At 37.0% G+C, this 20,086-nt stretch overlaps 2 protein-coding genes across 17 annotated transcripts; one reads left to right on the top strand and one right to left on the bottom strand.

Moving 5' to 3' along the window:
- The first annotated feature begins 225 nt into the window (after positions 1 to 225).
- On the top strand, positions 226 to 4,190 carry LOC135671756 (serine/threonine-protein kinase SAPK10). The gene is made up of 9 exons (XM_065179933.1): positions 226 to 693; positions 1,379 to 1,453; positions 1,544 to 1,645; positions 1,721 to 1,774; positions 1,863 to 1,955; positions 2,042 to 2,134; positions 2,854 to 2,958; positions 3,033 to 3,131; positions 3,651 to 4,190. Exons 1-9 carry the CDS (start codon positions 517 to 519, stop codon positions 3,942 to 3,944), a joined length of 1,092 nt encoding a protein of 363 aa, XP_065036005.1. The 5' UTR covers positions 226 to 516; the 3' UTR covers positions 3,945 to 4,190.
- A 313-nt stretch (positions 4,191 to 4,503) lies between these two features.
- On the bottom strand, positions 4,504 to 19,463 carry LOC135586118 (uncharacterized). 16 transcript variants are annotated; one of them, XM_065179894.1, is made up of 17 exons: positions 19,323 to 19,463; positions 19,169 to 19,231; positions 18,997 to 19,050; positions 16,775 to 16,876; positions 16,494 to 16,580; positions 15,768 to 16,403; positions 15,100 to 15,582; positions 14,241 to 14,302; positions 14,043 to 14,151; positions 12,541 to 12,620; positions 10,749 to 11,051; positions 8,695 to 8,815; positions 8,501 to 8,613; positions 6,838 to 7,248; positions 6,599 to 6,762; positions 5,591 to 5,769; positions 4,504 to 4,966 (listed from the first exon to the last, which is right to left on the bottom strand). In XM_065179894.1, exons 1-12 carry the CDS (start codon positions 19,377 to 19,379, stop codon positions 8,782 to 8,784), a joined length of 2,070 nt encoding a protein of 689 aa, XP_065035966.1. In that variant the 5' UTR covers positions 19,380 to 19,463; the 3' UTR covers positions 4,504 to 4,966; positions 5,591 to 5,769; positions 6,599 to 6,762; positions 6,838 to 7,248; positions 8,501 to 8,613; positions 8,695 to 8,781. The 16 variants fall into 16 exon arrangements, with proteins under 16 accessions (XP_065035966.1, XP_065035974.1, XP_065035958.1 ...); XM_065179902.1 differs by having other exon boundaries at positions 5,700 to 5,769; XM_065179886.1 differs by lacking the exon at positions 5,591 to 5,769.
- Positions 19,464 to 20,086: the final 623 nt, after the last annotated feature.

Genomic DNA, 20,086 nt, shown 5'->3' with positions numbered 1-20,086 from the left:
TTACATTTTTTTGGCAAAAGAAAGAGAATAGTATATTTTCACCGTCTGATCAAATAAGCAACGGCCGAAAAGAGCAAACTGTGCTTGACTGTACGATTGGGATCCTATGGTGGTGATCAGCAGACGAAGCTATGAGGGTGAGATCGTCTTTTCAGATACCGTCATGTCGGTTTGCGACCGCCTCTCCGTTTCGTTGGGCGGTCGCAGGAGCGGCGAAGGTAAAAGGCGGTCACGAGACCTCTCACCATCACTCTCACCGCCTCGATCCCAAAACCCTGTCCCTGGCGATAGCGAAAGCGATCGAAAAGGCGAGAGGAAGCGGGGATCGATCCGAGTGCCACAGCGATTGATCGAGCACGGCATCGGGCCGGTCACGGACGCGGGCGCGCTCGCATCGTTAGCCGTCGCTTTCCGCCACCGATCGGGCCAGTGGCTCTCCTAGCGCCACGATCGGACGGTGGGGCAGTATTTGATCGGGCTCCGGTGAGAAGGTTGATGTAAGAGGGGTGCTGCGGAATGGATCGAGCGGCGGTGACGATCGGTCCGGCGATGGACATGCCGATAATGCACGACAGTGACCGGTACGAGCTGGTGAAGGACATCGGTTCAGGGAACTTCGGAATCGCCAGGCTGATGAGGGACAAGCAGACCAAAGAGCTGGTCGCCGTCAAGTACATCGAGAGAGGCGAGAAGGTCGGTTGGTTGCTGATTTTTCCGGTCAATTCAGTTGACTATAAAAATTTTCTACGGATATGCCTCCCTTTTCCTCAAATTTCTATTTTAATCATCTGAGGTTAAATTCTTTTAGCAGTTGATGCTTTTTTATACAGTTTAGTGGTTGATTGGCTACAGCTTAGTAGATGGCAAGATCTCCCCCTTCTTTACATGCATAGTAGAGGGGGATTTCTTAATGCAACTAATTGGACATGTTATAGGCTCTAATTCGGATGACTTGTTTTTCAGTGTTAGTCAATTTTAACACTTCAGCACCTCGGTACTTGCTGTAATAAATAGAAATTATGTTCAGGATGAGGGTTTTAGGCATGCTTTTTTTGAACTGATATTATTTGATTTTATGGGTTTTTACTCTTCGTGGACAACAGAAGTTTTTCTAATATTTGGAAGTATCAGTTATATTCAGTTTCTCTATAAATCTTCATCGATGGCAATATGTTGCATTGGCTAGGGGCATTGGTGATTTGAAACATACCTAAGGATTCTTTTTTTTTTTTGGGTCATTTCATTTTCTATCAGTTGAGGAAGCTACATGTGTGACATCTGGAACATTAAATCTGAGATAAATATTGTCTCGCACGCTATGCGTGAACATAACTTTTTTAATGGTTCTATCTTAATTGCACTACATTTTCTAGTACAGATAGATGAAAATGTTCAAAGAGAGATAATTAACCACAGATCATTGAGGCATCCAAATATCATCAGGTTCAAAGAGGTAAGTTCATGTCCGAAGGCATTTCTTGCTTGCATTTAGGAAATAAATGGCAATATTTCCATCTGTTAATGGCACTACAAACTTTCTCAGGTTATATTAACTCCAACTCATTTGGCTATTGTTATGGAATATGCCTCTGGTGGTGAGCTCTTTGAGCGTATTTGCAACGCTGGACGTTTCAGTGAGGATGAGGTTCTAGTTCATTTCTTTCATTATATAGTATTTAATACTTTGACTAGTTCCAACTTCATGCGTTTCCTGTTGAAGGCACGATTCTTCTTCCAACAACTTATATCAGGAGTTAGCTACTGCCATTCTATGGTATGCTAATGAAACTATTTACTAGCTTTTTCGTGTTTGTATTTTCATTTTTGACTTACTTTGTTTTGGGGATCTCTTTATTGTCAAGCAAGTATGTCACCGTGATTTGAAACTGGAAAACACCTTATTAGATGGGAGTACTGCACCTCGTTTAAAGATATGTGATTTTGGATATTCCAAGGTACAAATCAGTATTAGGTTACTATGAAGTAGGGAGCTCTAATATTTCTTTATGGAACTGAAGTTACTAACACACTGCATTTTCAGTCATCAGTTCTGCATTCACAACCAAAGTCAACTGTTGGAACTCCTGCATACATTGCTCCCGAAGTGCTACTCAAGAAGGAATATGATGGCAAGGTAATTTTTTTTTAAGCGTTAACTGTCATGACAATTTTTTTTTTTATACTGAAGATAGTGATTTATGTGTAGTAACAATGTTCAGGTCAAAGATATTTAGAAGCCTCAATGCATTTATCTGTTTCCAGATATAAGCAGCCAAGCTAATTAGCTGAATAGATGGTAGCGTCACCTTATGACAATTGTGTCATGATCTATTTCTTTACTAGTGATACCACTGTAATTTTCAGATCTTACAACTTCACGCACATAAATTCAGAGCTAGAACAATCTTTTAGATAGTAGGCTCCTGTTGGATCATCCCATTCTGTCTTTAAAGATTTTGAAGAATTATTCCATCACTGAAATATACACCATTTTTTCTTATTTTTTTCATCCAAAAATTGGTACATGCATTTTACTCTGCTTGCTAGTTTAAAGAGAGGATCGTCCGTGCCAGACTTCTTATCGCATATTCTCCTATTCCTTAGATGCTGTCTTAGTATCAGTTGCAAATGCATGTATTGTTATTGTTGATCACAGTGTTATATGTCTTGTTTCTTGATCACAGTATTTTTTTACAAGTTTTGTTATTGTTGCTTGTCTTTACATAAAATTGTAAGGTTCACCTCAAATCATGTAGCCATTCTTGTATATATAACACTATTTTTTCTTCTCCTATTACCACGATTATGCAACAATTATTGTGCTCTTCCTCAATATTTGTGGGGCTTTTGTAGATTGCTGATGTGTGGTCTTGTGGAGTTACTCTATATGTAATGCTAGTGGGCGCATATCCTTTTGAGGATCCTGAGGAGCCTAAAAATTTCCGGAAGACGATACAGGTAATGATGGTTCTCGACTCTTTTTCATCTGGACATTGCATTATCTCACCTGACCTGGCTACTTCATGTTGCAGCGTATATTGAGTGTTCAGTATTCAATTCCAGACTATATTCACATTTCTCCAGAGTGTAGACACCTCATCTCAAGGATTTTTGTCGCCAATCCTGCTACTGTAAGCACTTTATGATCAAGTTGTTAATTAGGGCAAATGGCAAGTAGATTTATATACTATATAGTGTTAAAAGACTAATGTCAAACCTGCCTGCTTTTTTTTCATTAGTTACAGAACTTGTGATCTGGTTAAAACAATAATTGTTTGATGTTAAAAGCAATATGACATTACATAAGAATGGTATGGATAGGAACATCAGGGACACGATTGGAATAATTCATTGCTCTAGGTTGGGACGTTAGTGATTGTATTGTTATTGTGTACAATTTTTAGGATTTGACTTGCATTGCCTCTTTTGTGTTTCTGTATGCATATCTAGTGAGATATTTATTCTTTTTGAAACCTGAACTATTCTGAATCTGTGAGAATAAATTTCATTTAAAATTAATAATCTCTAAACAGTTAAAAATAATATTGTTATGAGTGGTTTACTTTTTCCAAGGTCGATTTCTTATTGTGGATCTTAAAACTCGACAATTGGTTCACTTTGTGCAATCCGTCAAATATGTTAATCTGCAGAGGATCACGATTCCTGAGATACGCAACCACGAGTGGTTCTTGAAGAACCTCCCCGCTGATATGATGGATGACAACACTACGAGTAACCAGTACGAGGAGCCTGACCAACCAATGCAAAGCATCGACGAGATAATGCAGATCTTAGCCGAGGCAACCATACCTGCAGCTGGCACCCATGGCCTCAATCAGTACCTGACGGACAGCCTCGACATCGACGATGATGATATGGAGGATTTGGACTCTGATCCCGATCTCGACGTTGACAGTAGTGGAGAGATGGTCTATGCCATGTAAATTTGTGGTTGATGGATCAAGACACGGAGACAAAGTCCATCTTGCACTAACACTAGTGTGCAGGATGTTCCCTTTTGCAGACATGGGGTGTCAAAATCCCAGTTCTCGTCTTCCCCTGATCTCGAGGGGCAGGGCATGTATTCAGGTAAAGTGCATACAACCTTAACGCAATGTCTGTGCTCGGTGCATTCTCGTGTGGTGTCAAACCTTTTCAAGTAAGCGAGCGCGATGTTTATTATCTATTTACACCGTTATCTTTCGTTAGTAACTGCATTGCCTTGCCGTTTTTAGTTGAGGTTGCATTTTTATGTGAATCTGTGAACCATATACTGCCTTTATCGCTGTTTTCTTCATTCACATCTCCGGTTGTACATGTCATGTTTGGCCTGACACTTTTCTTGTTGCCAGAGGACACATTGATGTTTAATTGTTTAAATTATGAGGTGCTTCAAAGTTTGATTAGACTTTTGTTCTTGACCTGACATCTTTCACTCGTGTGTTTGGTTTTAATGGATGAATAACGCATCAGGTTGTTAACACATCATAAAGATCATTATCATTACGCCCTCAACAAGTGATCGATCCAAATACATTACTATTGATACTCTGGCCACCGTCTCTTTTAATCTTATCGAGTCATTATTTCACTTCTGATCATTTGATCGATCATACAATCAAACAATTTTCCCTCAGCAACATCTAAATGCTATCGAACAGCATATGGAGAATCAAGACGTGATGACGGTTTGAATCAGTTGAAATCAGAATCCATTACGGATGAGGAGAAATAGCTTGTGGAGGTTGTCATGCCTGAGGACGATAAGCTTGGATGAACCACAGGAATGCAGCATGTGTTCCATCTTCGTAAGTTGAACCTTCTCGAATCGATCCGATTCTGGAACCACAATCGGGTTTAATCGAACCTGGAAATGCCACATGCGGATATGATTCGACAAAATCTTATCCTCGGGTGTTGTTCTTCGAGGTCTGGATTCATTGAGACACGAAAATCCCCCGCGAACCTGCATTAACAAGTATCCATGAATCAATCAATGATGCAATTTGATGATGAGACCACATTTGATCTTGTTAAACTACATTACAAGAGCCAGTCTTGAGCCAATTTAGTATAAGTTAATAATAGACAAAGCCACAAACTAAGCCGAGACGAACAGAGATATTCTCAAGATTGGAATCGCTTTTGGATAAAACATAAACAATGTCACCACAGGACCAACAAAAATCCAACAATGCTTGAGTCAATTCACTAAAAAAAAAATTGTGAATCAATTGGGATATAAAATCGCTTTCGGATATAACATAAAGAAAGTCACCACAGGACCAACAAAAATCCTCCAATGCTCGAGGCAATTCACTCAAAAAAAGAAATTCTTAATCAATTGGGATATAAAATCGCTTTCGGATAAAACATAAAGAATGTCACCACAGGACCAACAAAAATCCTCCAATACTTGTGTCAATTCACTCAAAAAAAAAAAATCTTGTGAATCAATTGGGATATAAAATCACTTTCGGATAAAACATAAACAATGTCACCACAGGACCAACAAAAATCCTCCAATGCTCAAGTCAATTCATTCAAAAAAAAAATTCTTGCGAATCAATTGGGATATAATGAAATTTACTTGAACAATTAAACCATCTCGATGATCTATTGCATATGTTATAGCTGTCTAGATGGCGTGTCGAGTTCAAGATCCATCACATACAAAAATTCAAATACTCCCAGCATACCATTGACAGCATAGGAGCATGCTTAATCACAACTCTTGCACACACATTTAGCAGTGAATATTTCTCAGTCCTGCAGTTGAATCAGGTGCATCAGAGAAAGTTGACATATGCCACATGCTGACATAATCACATTAGAAAAGGTAGCTGGAAAATCAAAAACCATCCAGTGTAGTCGAAAACACTAGGCACCAAAAGGCACCACATTCCTAAAATGTCTGAGACATTAGGCACTCACCCGAGTGAAACGACATATTCTCGAATATTATAATTTAAAAATTATATATCATAATTAATAAAAATAAATTAAAACTAAAACAACACATCCAACATGCATTCATTTAAAGTACCAAACTACACTACAGCAGACAGCTGCTATTCTCAACTCATGCAGTGCACAATGATGTGCAACTTTACATGCACAAAGTTGTATCTTATGTATGCACAGTACCTCCTTAATGCTGTTGGTACAACATCAGGTGTCCAATGAACTCGTACAAACTAATGCACAGACCCACTTTATGTGGGGAATTCTCAAATGTTATTTCCACCAAAAGCTTTCCACCCAATCAACAATAAGCAACAAACACTCATTGCATGCATACCAGATTCTTGTAAAACCAAATTCCAAACCAATTACCATTGATCGGGTAGAAAACATAACCACTAGAAATTTCATAAAAAAATCCAAAACTCAAGCATAAAAACATCCAAGGAAACAATTCCTATTACTCCAAATTTGACACATCAAAAATGAGGGAAGAGCGAGGAATGTACGACGGTAGGAGGGCAGCAGTGAACGAAGAAGAGGGGAAGAGGGGGGGAGACGGGGGTCTACAGTGAACGTAGGAAGGCTGCAGTAAACAGGGCAGAGGTTGGAGGGAGGAGAAAGAGAGATATACTTCGAGGAAGGGGAAGAAGCCACTGCCATTGCCGCCAGAGTTAGACACTGCTGCTACCATTGGAGGAAGACCCACCGTTGTCGCCGGAGGAAGACATCGCTACTGCTGGAGGAAGATGCCACCATTGCCACTAATGCTGTTGTTCGCCGATGGGAAGAACTCCGCTGTGAGAAATGCAATTGGGGAATAAGGACTTTTGAGTTAGAGCACTCGTTGCTAGTGGTATATGCGACGGATACCTGGTTCAATTGAACCAAATGAATGTTTTAATTTGACTTAGGCTCAACCTGGCCTGAGTTGATCCAGGCGAGTGCCTGGCCCACCCAGCACTTCAGCCGCGATTAGAGTCAAGTCGCCTGCCCAACCCAATAGGTCGGCACTTGGGCCTCACCACACCTTGTATGGATGCCTATGCGCCCAATGACTTCACTGAAGCCACCAATATCTATGTTTGTGGTACTTAGCAATTGCTATCAAACATTATGCAAGCACCAGTCAGCTACAGTCAAAGACCTATACAAGATAACACCTAAGGCAATAAAGATGGAATGGAAACATATCAAGGGGTCATCAAAGTTCATTTGAAAGGTAAAATCTTCCACATTGTATATATTGATAGTGACATTGCTGGTTCTCTATATAGTCGATACCTGCAAAAGCATTAAATAAGATGAGAAATTGAATGCTTCAGAATCACCTACTTGCACAAATATGATTTATGAATGTACTCAAGATATCATGGTTTGTGATCAGCACAAAGAGCAAAACATCAAATAATTGTTCGTGCATTATTTGACATGACTATAACTTCAGCTTATTCATTATCAAAGTCAGGTTCCAGGGAGTCCAAAAGACAACTTTATCAGTTTTGCCAAGTTATAACTTCCTTCTATAAGAGTAAAAGGATACACAGTAAGTCAAACGGAAGGAAGCATATTGAATCATGAAAAAGTAGGGTAAAGAAGTATTAGTACTTTCTATGATAAAATTAAGCAAAAGATATGTACACAAGAAATGTATACTATATAAGGTAGACACAGAAGAAGCTCAAGCAGGGTTTGTTGTGCCATGGTATACCGCCTAGTATGGGTGGTATGTACCAGTTCGACAAGGGACCGATACGCGAACCACCTTATACCGAGTGATCCAGTTAAATTAAAAAAATATTCAAATAAATGGTGGGGCCCATGTCCAAATCAGTGTAAAAAAGAAAAAAAAAGAGATTATTCACGAGCTCTCTTCTTGTGTAACGTGTCATTGCCTCGCTGTCGCCACTTTGCCTTTGTTGCTGCTGCCACTTCGCTGTCATGTGTAAGGTGCCACCATCTCATCGTCATCGTTTTGCCTCCACTACTGCTGCCGCATCACCATCACGTAAGATGTCACCACCTCACCATCACCACTTCCCCATTGCTTTGTTGTCGCGTAAGGTGGAACCGCCTCCCTGTCCCCGCTGTCAATGCCACTGCTCTATTCCTCCTCTTCTTTCTTTTTCCTTCTTCTTCCTCCATTTCTTCCTCTTCTTCCCTCTTCCTTCCTTCCTCCTTCCTCGATTCCTCTACCACTCCTTCCACTTCTCTTTCTTTTTCTTCGTCGCCGAGCCACCGGTACATACCGGCATGCCATGTGTTGATACACCAGTACATACTGGTACATACCGTTCCAACAGTTTGTCGAAACAGGTCCGATACCCAAAAAGGCAAACCTTGAGCTCAGGTACTTCATCACAAATGATACTAGCGATGGAGCTAGTTGAAGTTCCATTTCGAAATTGAAATGGTGATAATTCTCAAGGTTATGGAATCACCACTTACTGTTTTGCATCATAGCTATTCTACCATAATAAATTTTTAGTCAACTATTCACAAAATTGCACCAAGTGAACCATCTTAGAAAAGTTACCTTGGATGTATAGCCAGCAGAAATGCAGTGATATAAAATGTCTAATAACACAAACATCGAAATTCTTGAACAGCAACCCAGGAATTTATACATGTCCTCTGCCCATATCTGTTCTGTCAAAATAAATTTTCACCAGGATAAGTTAAAGTTAGCAACCGTGACAAATAGGGGAGGGAAAAAAGTCAAATCCTTACCTGTGCATCATAACTGGTGCAATGTAAACTCAACTTTTTATATCATGAACTACATCTTTTTATCACATGATTTCTGAAATATAGCTTCTATTGATGGCAAAGCTCCTCAAATCTGGCCAAACTGAACAAAAGGGGCTAATTAGGTGCCATTGCTCCCATTGAAATTTACAATACTCAAGTGCAGATAGAAGGACTTAACAAGGCCAAAAAGTAACACAGGCACACAAAAGAAATATAATATGACCAAATTACATTTATTTTGAGAAGAAAATAAGTTGCTTGTAAGCATGACCAGACTAGATTTTAACAAGCACTGGTGCCTAAAGAGAATTATTCCCAATGTTATAAGTAATAAGATGATTAGGGAATTCTAGAGCAGAAGTATCAAATGGGAAAAGGATGCTTCAAAACCAGGCAAATTCAATTGAAATCCATCATCTCAATATGCTGATTGCAGAATAGCATCCCCCATATGAGTTGTACAATCGAAATTTACATATTACCAAGAACAAATGTCATGGACCAAAACTCAACAAGAGGACAGTTTTTACTCTTTTCACAGGATTGGCTTGTTTGCTAATTACAAAAGGATCCAACAAATTATTCAGCCTGATCAAGTTAAACTATAACACTCCAGATTGTAATCTTTGTTCTTACTAAAGATCTTTGAATGACTATATATCTAATGCTGTTTGAATTCTATTATGTAAATTTTTACCAGTAAGCTAAGATCAAAATGAATAGATTACTTGAAAACTTTAAGCAGGCATCTTCCTGTTATAACGAGGAAAATCTAATACTCACAGCTCTTCCCCAACATGCAAATAGCCTATTTCAAATGGCAGACTCGTGTATAAGGCTTCTGTCAATGCAAGATTTGGGGGAGGATCAGCTTTTACGGTTTTGCACAAGCAAAGAAGCTGTTTTGCTAATTCAAACTCTTGACAGCCAAGTCACAAGGACATATCTTACTGTTGGACCAGAACTCGTAGTATGTCAAAGATTTGACTCAGAGTCTGATACCAGTTTCGGCAATCGGCCACTGAAACAGTACTGGTATATTGGGTGGAATATCAACCTACCAGTCCAATTTTACTGGAACAATCACAAAAAAACTAAATACCAATATATACAGGACAATACTGATTGGACCTGTAAATGCTGATCGTACTGATCCAACTAGTATATGCTTCCTTGCTTTTTGTCTGATACCAGTTTCCGCAATCGGCCACTGAAACAGTATTGGTTTATTGGGTACAATATCGATCTACACAGTCCAATTTTACTGGAAAAATCACAAAAAAACTAAATACCAATATATACAGGACAATACTGATCGGACCTGTAAATACTGATTGTACTGATCCAACTAGTATTTGCTTCCTTGCTATCTGTCAGATAATTCACCTGACAGTCAAATAATTTGAAGTGGCCATGCTGTCATCTCAAGTAAAAACAAGATATTTCCAGGTACAATATTCAAGGATGATGGTATAGTATACATGTACATGTGATGAAAAAAAAATTTTATCACCATGTAATTGTTCCCAAAGGCACCAATTCAAGCCAAGATACAAATGTGTTTCTGTTATCCTAGGTTTCCTTTCCATCTATGAAGCTGCTATCTGTGTTAACATGTGTTAGACTTGCATACAATATCAAGACAAACATGAAAGGCTCCTAAAAAGAAAATTGGACTACTCACTCATTCAAGCCAAGATACAAATGTGTTTCTGTTATCCTAAGTTTCCTTTCCATCTATGAAGCTGCTATCTGTGTTAACATGTGTTAGACTTGCATACAAAATCAAGACAAACTTGAAAGGCTACTAAAAAGAAAATTGGACTGCTCACTCATTCAAGCCAAGATACAAATGTGTTTCTGCTATCCTAAGTTTCCTTTCCATCTATGAAGCTGCTATCTGTGTTAACATGTGTTAGACTTGCATACAAAATCAAGACAAACTTGAAAGGCTACTAAAAAGAAAATTGGACTACTCACTCATGAATTCATACAATAGAAGAAAAAAGAAATAATGTCAGAAAATTGCAAACCTTCTAAGAAGGGGTTTTGGATTATAAGGAAATAAATTCTTTCGATGAAGATCTTCCACTGTTTTCTTTAAACTAAGCAAACATTCTTTGGCATTATTGAAAGTCATGCTCTTATCTATGTTGCCCACAGCCAACAGCTTTCTTACTTTGTGTTCTTTAGTCATCATAATTGACGAAGGTAAAGCTTCTAAGCTCTCATCTATGGATATCTTTCTTCTCTTGTATGAAGACTGATTTTGTTCACTTCCACATATTGGAAATCTCAAAAAGATGTGCCAGGATGTACCAACCATCCGTAAACACCTGTGGGGCACAAATTTATAATGAATTTATTAAACCCTATAAATTATAGTACATAAGAAAAAGAACAAATATGAATATAACAAAATGAAGTAAGCACATAATCTTCCAAGCAATAACGAGAATGGAAATCAGATTTTCTTAAATAATTTGTATGTTCAAGCTTGTATGCAGCTGAAAATAGATTCCTAGTTGAATAAACATATAAAATGTGAGAAAATCTGAGATAAAACAAAATTATACGCACTCCTGCTCCCAATATATGCAGAAATTACTCATCACTTGTGGTGGTACAATGCATGCCATTGATTATATGTACCAAAGAAGCTGAAATGCAAAAATATAGGGTAACCCTGCTCCTACCACTGTAGGCCTAGGGAAGGGTGGGCATGCACAATCCGTGCATGCAACTTGTTCAATGGTACAAACACATAAACACCCAGGTAAATGGTGCAACTTTGACATTGCCAAGGCCTGCTGTCTTTGAAGGTAAAAATCTGATGTGGTAAAAAGACAGAAAAGTTAGCAGTGCACAGACCTGCAAATACATACAAAATCAACTAAATTTAATAGATCCTTTACTAAGACCATATTGATTTAATTATTTTGCTTTTGTTTTTAATTCAACATATTGCTTAAACAGAAGAAATCATTTAGACAAGATCCATCAAATGACCAAATCACCATGTAAAGTCCATGGCAAGAAAATATTGTCAATGAACTACAAATTGTACAAACTCAATGAAAACATGGTAAACAAATGGAGATTTCACTGTCAACTCATCTAAGAGTTCAAAAACTATTCTTTAACATGTTTTGTTCTTTTGCTCTTCTGTCACTATTCATTGGAAATCTCAGACCTTACTGTAGGTTGTTAATAGTAACAGTTGAAAAGGGTTAAGATTCAAGAAACCAATAAAACTCATGAAAGACAACTAGAAAAGTAAATTGAAACTTCTTTAAGTACTTAGTCAATAGTCTGTAATATTGACAAGGTCCATCTAACTCAGCTGAGTGCATGTCAGAATAAATTTAATTATATAAACTGCCATGAAATGCTCGAGCATGTTTCAAGAACCGTATAAGAATGTGAAGTGCTGCGATTGATATCTGCAATATCTATCCCTCAAATTCTTCTCACTGGGTTCATTTTCTTTATTCAATTCCATACTAAATGGTTTAACATAAAACTGATGCTTGTTATTAGAAGGAAAATCCTTTTTTAGTTTTATTGAGAAACTAAAAGATGTAGATATCAGTTTGTATTTCACATCTGATCAAAGGTAAAATGCTTTCAAATCAACATTATCTCCAATATTCCTTTTGATTCTAAAGAATGGCAAGACTTCTTTAAGTCTGACACTGATAAAACCACTTATCTAAACAAATCCATTTTCAATTCAATGAACACAAAAAAAATCTTCCATTGTAGTTTGCCTTGGCATTCAGTAGGGAGTAATATAATCACATAAATAACAAACAGGAAATATACCTTAAAAGATACTGCAGAAAACGAATCCCTAAATCTTTTGAAAGTAGATAGTCAACAAGCACCAAGTGATCATAATGTAACTGCAAACACAAACAACAATCACACATGTTATTCTTCAAATTGCTTGTCAATCGATGGAATAAAGGTCCAATAAATGTAAAACCAATATTGCTTTGTTGACACATTCAAAATTATATTCAAGGTTTAGCTTAGTCAGACTCCATCTTATTTCTCCTGTAGGATGATTAGGCTGAGTCATTTAGCATTATTGTTACATTATTTTGTTTCTGATACATGTTTTGCTCATGATGTGTAAATAAGTGTCATGGCAATGCAGATAAGTTGCTAACCAATTAGAGGAAATGAATCACAGTACAAAAGAAAAGAGTACTGTCATTATTGTTGCAAGCATAATTTGGTGAGCGTCGGTTGGAAAGGAAAAAAAGAAGCAATTGTTGTCATTTTATATAATTTTTTGAGTCATAGATACAGTAGCATAGGATGGTTGTTAGTGGTGACCCTACCAGTTGATTCATTAATCCTCTTATCTATTTGTTTCTCTTGTGAAACAGGTTTGGAGGAATTTACATGAACAAAATCTGATTTTAGGGGTCAACCAATCACTAACTTTTCTAGTGTGGCTGATAAGGCAAAATTGCTTAATGCTAAAACATCTATTCATGGGTGTTATGGACAGCACCAACTATTGGCAAGAATAGGTGTTAAACTTGGAACCTAAATGAAAAGGTTGGAAAAATTGGACCGCTACAGACTTTCAAGCCTCTTGATTGAGAGAACTCCTTTTATGCATTTTTTGCAAGTAATAGCTAGGAATAGGATGACATAGAATTTCATATTTATGAGTCCAACAGATATACATCAGCGCAGGATATTTATGTGCATCCTTTAGCAGCAACAGGCAACTTCAAAATAATCTCATTCTATCAAATAAAAAATGATCAAATATAAGCCATTAGTTGTCACAGGAAAATCTAGTTTTAGAAAATCTTTTACATGTACAAACCCTACCTATGCTAGCAGTGACACATTTATTACTATCTTGTTACCAAAAGTAGTCATGGATTGAAAGGTTGCATTTGGTAAACAGATGAATTTTGTTCATCAGCAAACAAAAATATATATATATATGCTAGAAACAATTCTAATTGATTTCTTGCAAAAAAGACTAGCAGCAGCGTAGAACTCCTTCCAACAATGATGAGATGAAAGCAAATATGATATCCAGAGTTTTTCACATTAGAAGGTTATCCTATAAACTAGTTACCTGGGCTCTTGGATAATAAATGAAGCATGAACACAAGTGATCCAAAGAAAGATAAGCATTGCAAAGACTTGACTTTTAATTTGAAATTAAGACAATATCTAGATAACATAATTTGCATGTTTGTTTTAACTAACAACAGAAGACGAACTCAACCTCTCAAGATAAACAAACAATGAATTGAAAAGCATGATGCTTTTAAGCATTCTAACCAACTTACCAATAACAGAAACATATGGAAAAGGTAAATGGGGTTAAAGATACTAGAAATATTAAAAATGATGTCCTTCTTCATCTCCTCGAAAGAAGTTTCCTCTCCATTGCTACATCTGCAATTTTATAAAGGAAGAGGATACAGAGATGTTTCTTTACCTATCAAATTATCATTACAATACAATTATATCCTAATGTGGCTTACACTTGCAAGCTAATGACTGGAGCATCCAAAAGCAGCAAGAGGATATCAAATAGCATATCATCCTGCAATCCAAAGAATACCCTGTCATTACTTGTCCAAATATTAAATAAGTACAAGACACAAATCAGTGGCATATATGAAAGTCACCTGAACACCAGCTATAAGCTTAACTAAAATCAGTTTACCACGTACCATAGTATCATTAAGTTGCAGGCTAATTTAACATGAAAACAGCTAATTTACCAAGTGCCATAGTATCATATACAAAATACCAATTTAACTTATGATATTGTTGGGGTAGATATGTGAGGTCACTAAGATAAACAAATTAAGAGATGTCTCCATTTGCGAACAAGTGTAGCTAAAATCAAGATACAAAGGAAACTCATTTACAGACATGTCTACAGGGCAAGTAGTTTGAACATTACAGCTTGTTGCTGGTGTAGCCAAATAGGACTAATCATTTTCCAGGGGACCATTGGCAGGTAATAACAAGATAAAGAACAATTGAGAAAGGTCTTTTGTACAAAAAGATAAATCATTATGTGCATGTCATGGAATACATCATCAATTATAAGTGAATTACTAAAGTTGATTAACAAGTTACCAAGCAAGTTATGGTCATGAAATTATGCACTAATTGCTTAAACTTGTATATAACTAATGTATCATCATTCAGCTAAAGAAAGATGATGAAGAAAGGATTTTTCAGAAATTATTATCCTACACGAGAAGTCAAAGACAAATATGACGGAAAAGAAACATGAAGATGCTCAAAGAAAACAATTAAGAAGCAACACAAATCTTCTAGACCTGTGGCTTAAAGAGGAGAAGATAGGTACATAAAAGCAAAGCATACCTCCTCCATATAAAATTGCAGGAAGGATGAGCCAAAGCTAAAGCAGGATTTTCTAAAACTCTCATAATCCACAACATTCTCCAGTGAAGCACACTTCTGAAGCCACTCAAATAGCTCCACTAAGCCCATGCACATGAAATGTTCGCTACAGACTTGCAATGTGGAAATAATAGAAGAATTTTTCCCTCCGCATGAAAATTGATGATCAGCTTCATGATGAAAGTGGACCAGTTTGAAGCAGCAATGAAGAAAAAGGAAAATTGTCTGTCTCCTCAAATGTTGGGTGCATAAATTCTGCACCATGTCTCTATCAACAGAAACAGCTAAAAAAGGAGATTCTTCTAAAGTAGCTGCAGAACCATCATCACAAACTGATATAGGTGCATATAAGAGATCTTCAAAATGGTTTTTAAGCAACTTTAGCCAAAAAACAAGATGAGAAACATCACACTGCATGTGAAGCCTAAGTCTTACCATTAGCACCTGCAAAAAGAACCAATGGAAATCTAATCAGTAACATGTAATTCCACAAATAGCTTAGAGATTAAAGATCACAGCACTACATACAGTGAAATCTTGCAAGTTAGTATAAGTTACAAGTTCTTAATAAACTACATCATACTTGGCAAAATCAAATTTAACAAAGAGAGAACAAATTGATGGTATACCAGCGTTTTGTGTTTCAAGTATCCAGAAAGACTCTCATAACATCCAAGGTGCTTGAAGAAACAGGCCAAAAGTTTAAGCACTAGGTCAGAGAATTTGGTATATATAGCATGATCTCCAAAGGAAACACCCTCAACATCTATGAGATCTTTTTGCTCAACCAAGGAGCAGAGCAGTTGAAGAATTATCCCTGCAAGCATATCTGCGGACCTTGGCAAACAGTTTTTCCTATCAAGTATTGCATCCTTGCCAAAATGAATCCTACTAACATGAATCTCATCCAACAAACCCCAAGGCATCTTCAGAAGTGAAGACATAGCAAGATACCTATATGCTCCTTCAAGGTCACTAATTTCACGTTTCAAAGATTTCAGAATATTACGGAAAGTGTGGAAAAGGCCTGCCACCATATGCACATTAAACTCAATCACTCTTAACTGCAAACGAGCAATGAAGATAGAAATGTCAAACACTGTATCTTCTATTCCAGGCAACATAATATTTGTGAAGGACTGAATCCAACTCTTATCAGGGACATGAATAGATCCAAGTGGTGCAGATGGCAAGATGCATCTGCTTGACATCGCCAATCCTAGGCTGACCCATAGCAAGTGCAGTAATTTAAGCCATTTGCTCCTCTGTTGATCAATAAATTACAATAAGACAATAATTCGATAATAAAGTCTATCACATCTCCAGTAAACACTTGACAACCCCAAAGAACATACAAACTTAGCCAGAAGATTTGACATGCCTACAAAAATTTTTCCCACCAAATGCTGAACAAATCCACTTTCAAGACCCAGGAAAGCTACCTGTGTCAAAGCAAGAGGATGAGATACCGAATCATAGTTGTGTCATCTACGAAATTAGGCCATTGGCATGTCCAGCCTCAATTGCTAAAACATATTAATATATTATAATGGATAATCATATTAGAACATAAATAGCAAGAATCACTAAACTTCTTATTTATATAATCCTATGTTGTATGCTTCAAATGGAATACCATTGTAGAAGTAATGTCCATGAAGCAATTGTTTTCGTCTACAAACTGATGCTTGACATCCATATAACAAGTGTCATAGAAGTGAGAATCTGCAATCCTTTCCTGTAACAAAAAAAAAAACCGAAAGGAAGAACAGATTAAACAGACAATGAAAGACAGATTGTTACCAATACTGATGTTCAAGCTGTAGAGTTTCCATCAGAGCCAAGAAATTGCTCATTGAAATAGAGCCACATATCTTAGATTCTGCATTTAAATCTCATAATTTTAATATAAATTCATACGGTTGGTTGATCAAATTAATAAATTTTAGAACATAGCATGTTCCAAATGTGAATTGAAATAAAGCTGACTCTATGTTCCGAATGTGCATTTTTTTTTCTTTGGTATTTTTCAGCCAATCCAGTGATCTGTCAATCTACAAGGCTACAAGGACCTGCTGATCCCCAATTCAATCAAAACCATGAGATCATAGATTCGTAGAATACCAAATTTTGAGACTGGGATCGACTTGTGGCTCCCAGCTTTCTTCTAAGAATATCCAGAACTGCCATCGTTCAACAAGATCCTTTCACCATGTTGTTAAGAGCACTAAAATAAATGACATCACCTACGAACAGTTCTAACACTAGCTAGTCTAAATCAAGGTCTGTCATACCGAAGTGTACCGCCCGTACCGGGTGGTATGTACCGGTCCGACAGGTTACCGGTATGCGGATATGCCCTGATGTACCGCCTGGTACACTGGTACCGTACCATACTGAGCTCGGGTCGAAACGTCGGTACGGTACGGTATGACGAACCTTAATCTAAATTGTGTATAATTTAGTTTATCTAGTATGAAGATATGAATTTCCAAATAAAAATTACTATTTCCTAGCCCACTTAATACAATCATACAAAATCAATCAAGTTCCATGGTCTTGAGTGGAGGTCTTTGAAAACATAGTTATATAGCATTAGCCAATGTCACAACTTTATCCAAATAATTTTCACAACCCATGAGCTCATGGGCACTATTACTGTAAAGAAATGAACAACCAAGCTTTATGCCTAAAATATTTAAGAAGCCACTTAAACCTAAAGCAGGATAGCAACGAAGCAGCAATCCCCAGAAATATGAGGTTTATTAACCTTTTATATGTTTGCATCAGATGGATCAACGAATTTTGAGTACTTGAAAAACAACTCATAATTTTGTCAATGCAAACTGATCCTCAAGGTGAATAAACAAGTTAGGTCAGATTTTCAGGCAGAAGCATGTTTCAGTGTAAAGGAAGAATTTAGTAGCGAAAAGTAGCAGATATAAGAAGAGAACAAGAGTTTTTTCAAGTTTACACTTACAAGTTGCTATCAGACCATTAAGTACTGAAAATTCAGAAAACAAACAGAAAAACTGAAAGTCTGAAACGTCAAGTGGTTGTATAATGTGAAACAAGTTGTTGGCGATTATATGAATATATAATCAAAATATCAAATTGGCCGCAAGAAACTGATACATGCAGTTTGTTTGGTTTAGTTAATGTCTCAGGATTTTTCCTATAATTCCTGCATTATGTAGTTAACTACTTTGCCCCTAGGGTAAAGATACAACTTATACAACTACTGCATTGATACCTTTCTATGTCGCTTTCTACAACAGACATCTTTATCTCCTTTTTGAGTCATTTTCTACGTCTTAGTGAGTATTGTGCTAGGGTTTGTTGTGCACAACCATATACGTTTTGCTATCAGTGTGTCACTGTATACCATGAAAGACATTAAGAGTGAAGGCCGAAAATAAGGGACATTTGTAGAATTTTCTGACTGCTCTAAACATTCAATCTTTAAAATGGTTTGTTGAACTCAAATGATGCCTGTGATAAAAGGTGAAAACAACAGAAGGTAAAGATTCTTGATGGAATGAAATATGTATAAAAAAGAAAATATTCAGCTCTCTCATTCATAATGACACTAGAAACCAAAATCAAGCACTCCAGATAAAAGCAAACTTCTAGCATCAAGCATATTGTATTATCACATACCAGCTCTTGATGGAGTATTCAATACCAAATCAACTTAATCATTTTAAGCTAACTTCTAATCCTTGTCGACGACTAATGCTATATTCACCCATAAAGATAGACAAAAATCACTGTTCTTGGAGCCCTAAACTAACAACTTCGAAACCTAGTTGACGAACGAAGCAAGATGATATCTTTCAGGAGGAATTAACATCTTACCTGCTCGCCTTCGCAGTCCGATTCGTTCGTCCATTGCTGGATTTGCTTGTGAACCTAAAGGATCAGATCAACCAAAATAAAAGGGCAGAGTGCAGCTTCATATCAGAGGAGAAATCATTTACGAAAAGAGGGAGGCCTCAAGACCGAGAAAGGGATTGAGCCAGGGGCTTACTCGAGAAAGCGAGAGGAGAAGATCCTTCTCGGATTCTTTGGTCAGAGGAAAGGGCCTGGGTTCCTGCATTCACGAAGGAGTCAAAGTATCATGAGTGTCATATCAAAAGAACGATGGCAAGAAAAAGCGGAGGAGGATAGATTAGAGCACGGACGAGGTAGGGACGGAGCGAGACGGCGATGAGATTGCAAAGACGAGAGATGCCGGCCATGATCGCTGCTTCCTCCTCTTCCCTCGTCGGACGCCGGTCTCCTGCGATTAATTTGCGATCATTTATATCTGGGAATTATAAATCAAACTATTATCCATAAATTATATTCTAAATTGGCCAATCCACCATCCAAATATATATATATATATATATATATAAAATATATATAATATATAATATACATATAATATATATATATATATACATAAAATATCGTTTACAAAACCTAAAAGCTCTCATATTAGTCAAACTCTAATTGATATTTATCTTTTCAAAGTAAAATAATATTTTCTTGGATGGATCCAAGAAAAGCCAAAAAAAAAAGAAAAAAGAAAAATTGGGTGCCTGAGTTTTATACGACCGTATCTAACTCTGGTAAGTGAGAGATGAAATCATTTTTGGAATGTTCTGATTTAGTCTCAAAATATCGAATCTTGATTTTTTTTATTTAATATTAATTTAAAAAAATCATGAGACTATTAACACAAAATGACATCTTCCCAAAGATGCCGCCTAACCTCATTAATAAAAACTTCAATTTTTATTTAAGGTCTTGAGTTTAAATCCTGTCTTTCTTATTTACTCCTATGTTATTTGTGAATTGTCAGTTGTCAAGCTTCACTGTTATCAGGAGAGAGCAAGTAGACATCTAACAACAAGACTATGCTTAATGCACGTAGACATGCAGGCAAAACAGAATCAAACAC

This window comes from Musa acuminata, chromosome BXJ1-4, assembly GCF_036884655.1.
Source record: "Musa acuminata AAA Group cultivar baxijiao chromosome BXJ1-4, Cavendish_Baxijiao_AAA, whole genome shotgun sequence".
Taxonomy (NCBI): domain Eukaryota; kingdom Viridiplantae; phylum Streptophyta; class Magnoliopsida; order Zingiberales; family Musaceae; genus Musa; species Musa acuminata.
The sequence above is the reverse complement of the archived record's forward strand: the minus strand, read 5'-3'. Positions and strand labels throughout refer to the sequence as shown.

Excerpts from the sequence above, each read along its gene's own strand:
- LOC135671756 (XM_065179933.1), top strand. The coding sequence starts at position 517 with ATGGATCGAGCGGCGGTGACGATCGGTCCGGCGATGGACATGCCGATA. Across the intron at positions 1,775-1,862 it reads TTAGCTACTGCCATTCTATG|CAAGTATGTCACCGTGATTT; the intron begins GTATGCTAATGA and ends TTTATTGTCAAG. Across the intron at positions 3,132-3,650 it reads TTGTCGCCAATCCTGCTACT|AGGATCACGATTCCTGAGAT; the intron begins GTAAGCACTTTA and ends GTTAATCTGCAG.
- LOC135586118 (XM_065179894.1), bottom strand. The coding sequence starts at position 19,379 with ATGGCCGGCATCTCTCGTCTTTGCAATCTCATCGCCGTCTCGCTCCGT. Across the intron at positions 16,877-18,996 it reads CGGACTGCGAAGGCGAGCAG|GAAAGGATTGCAGATTCTCA; the intron begins GTAAGATGTTAA and ends TTTTTGTTACAG. Across the intron at positions 12,621-14,042 it reads TCCATATGTTTCTGTTATTG|TTACATTATGATCACTTGGT; the intron begins GTAAGTTGGTTA and ends TTGTGTTTGCAG.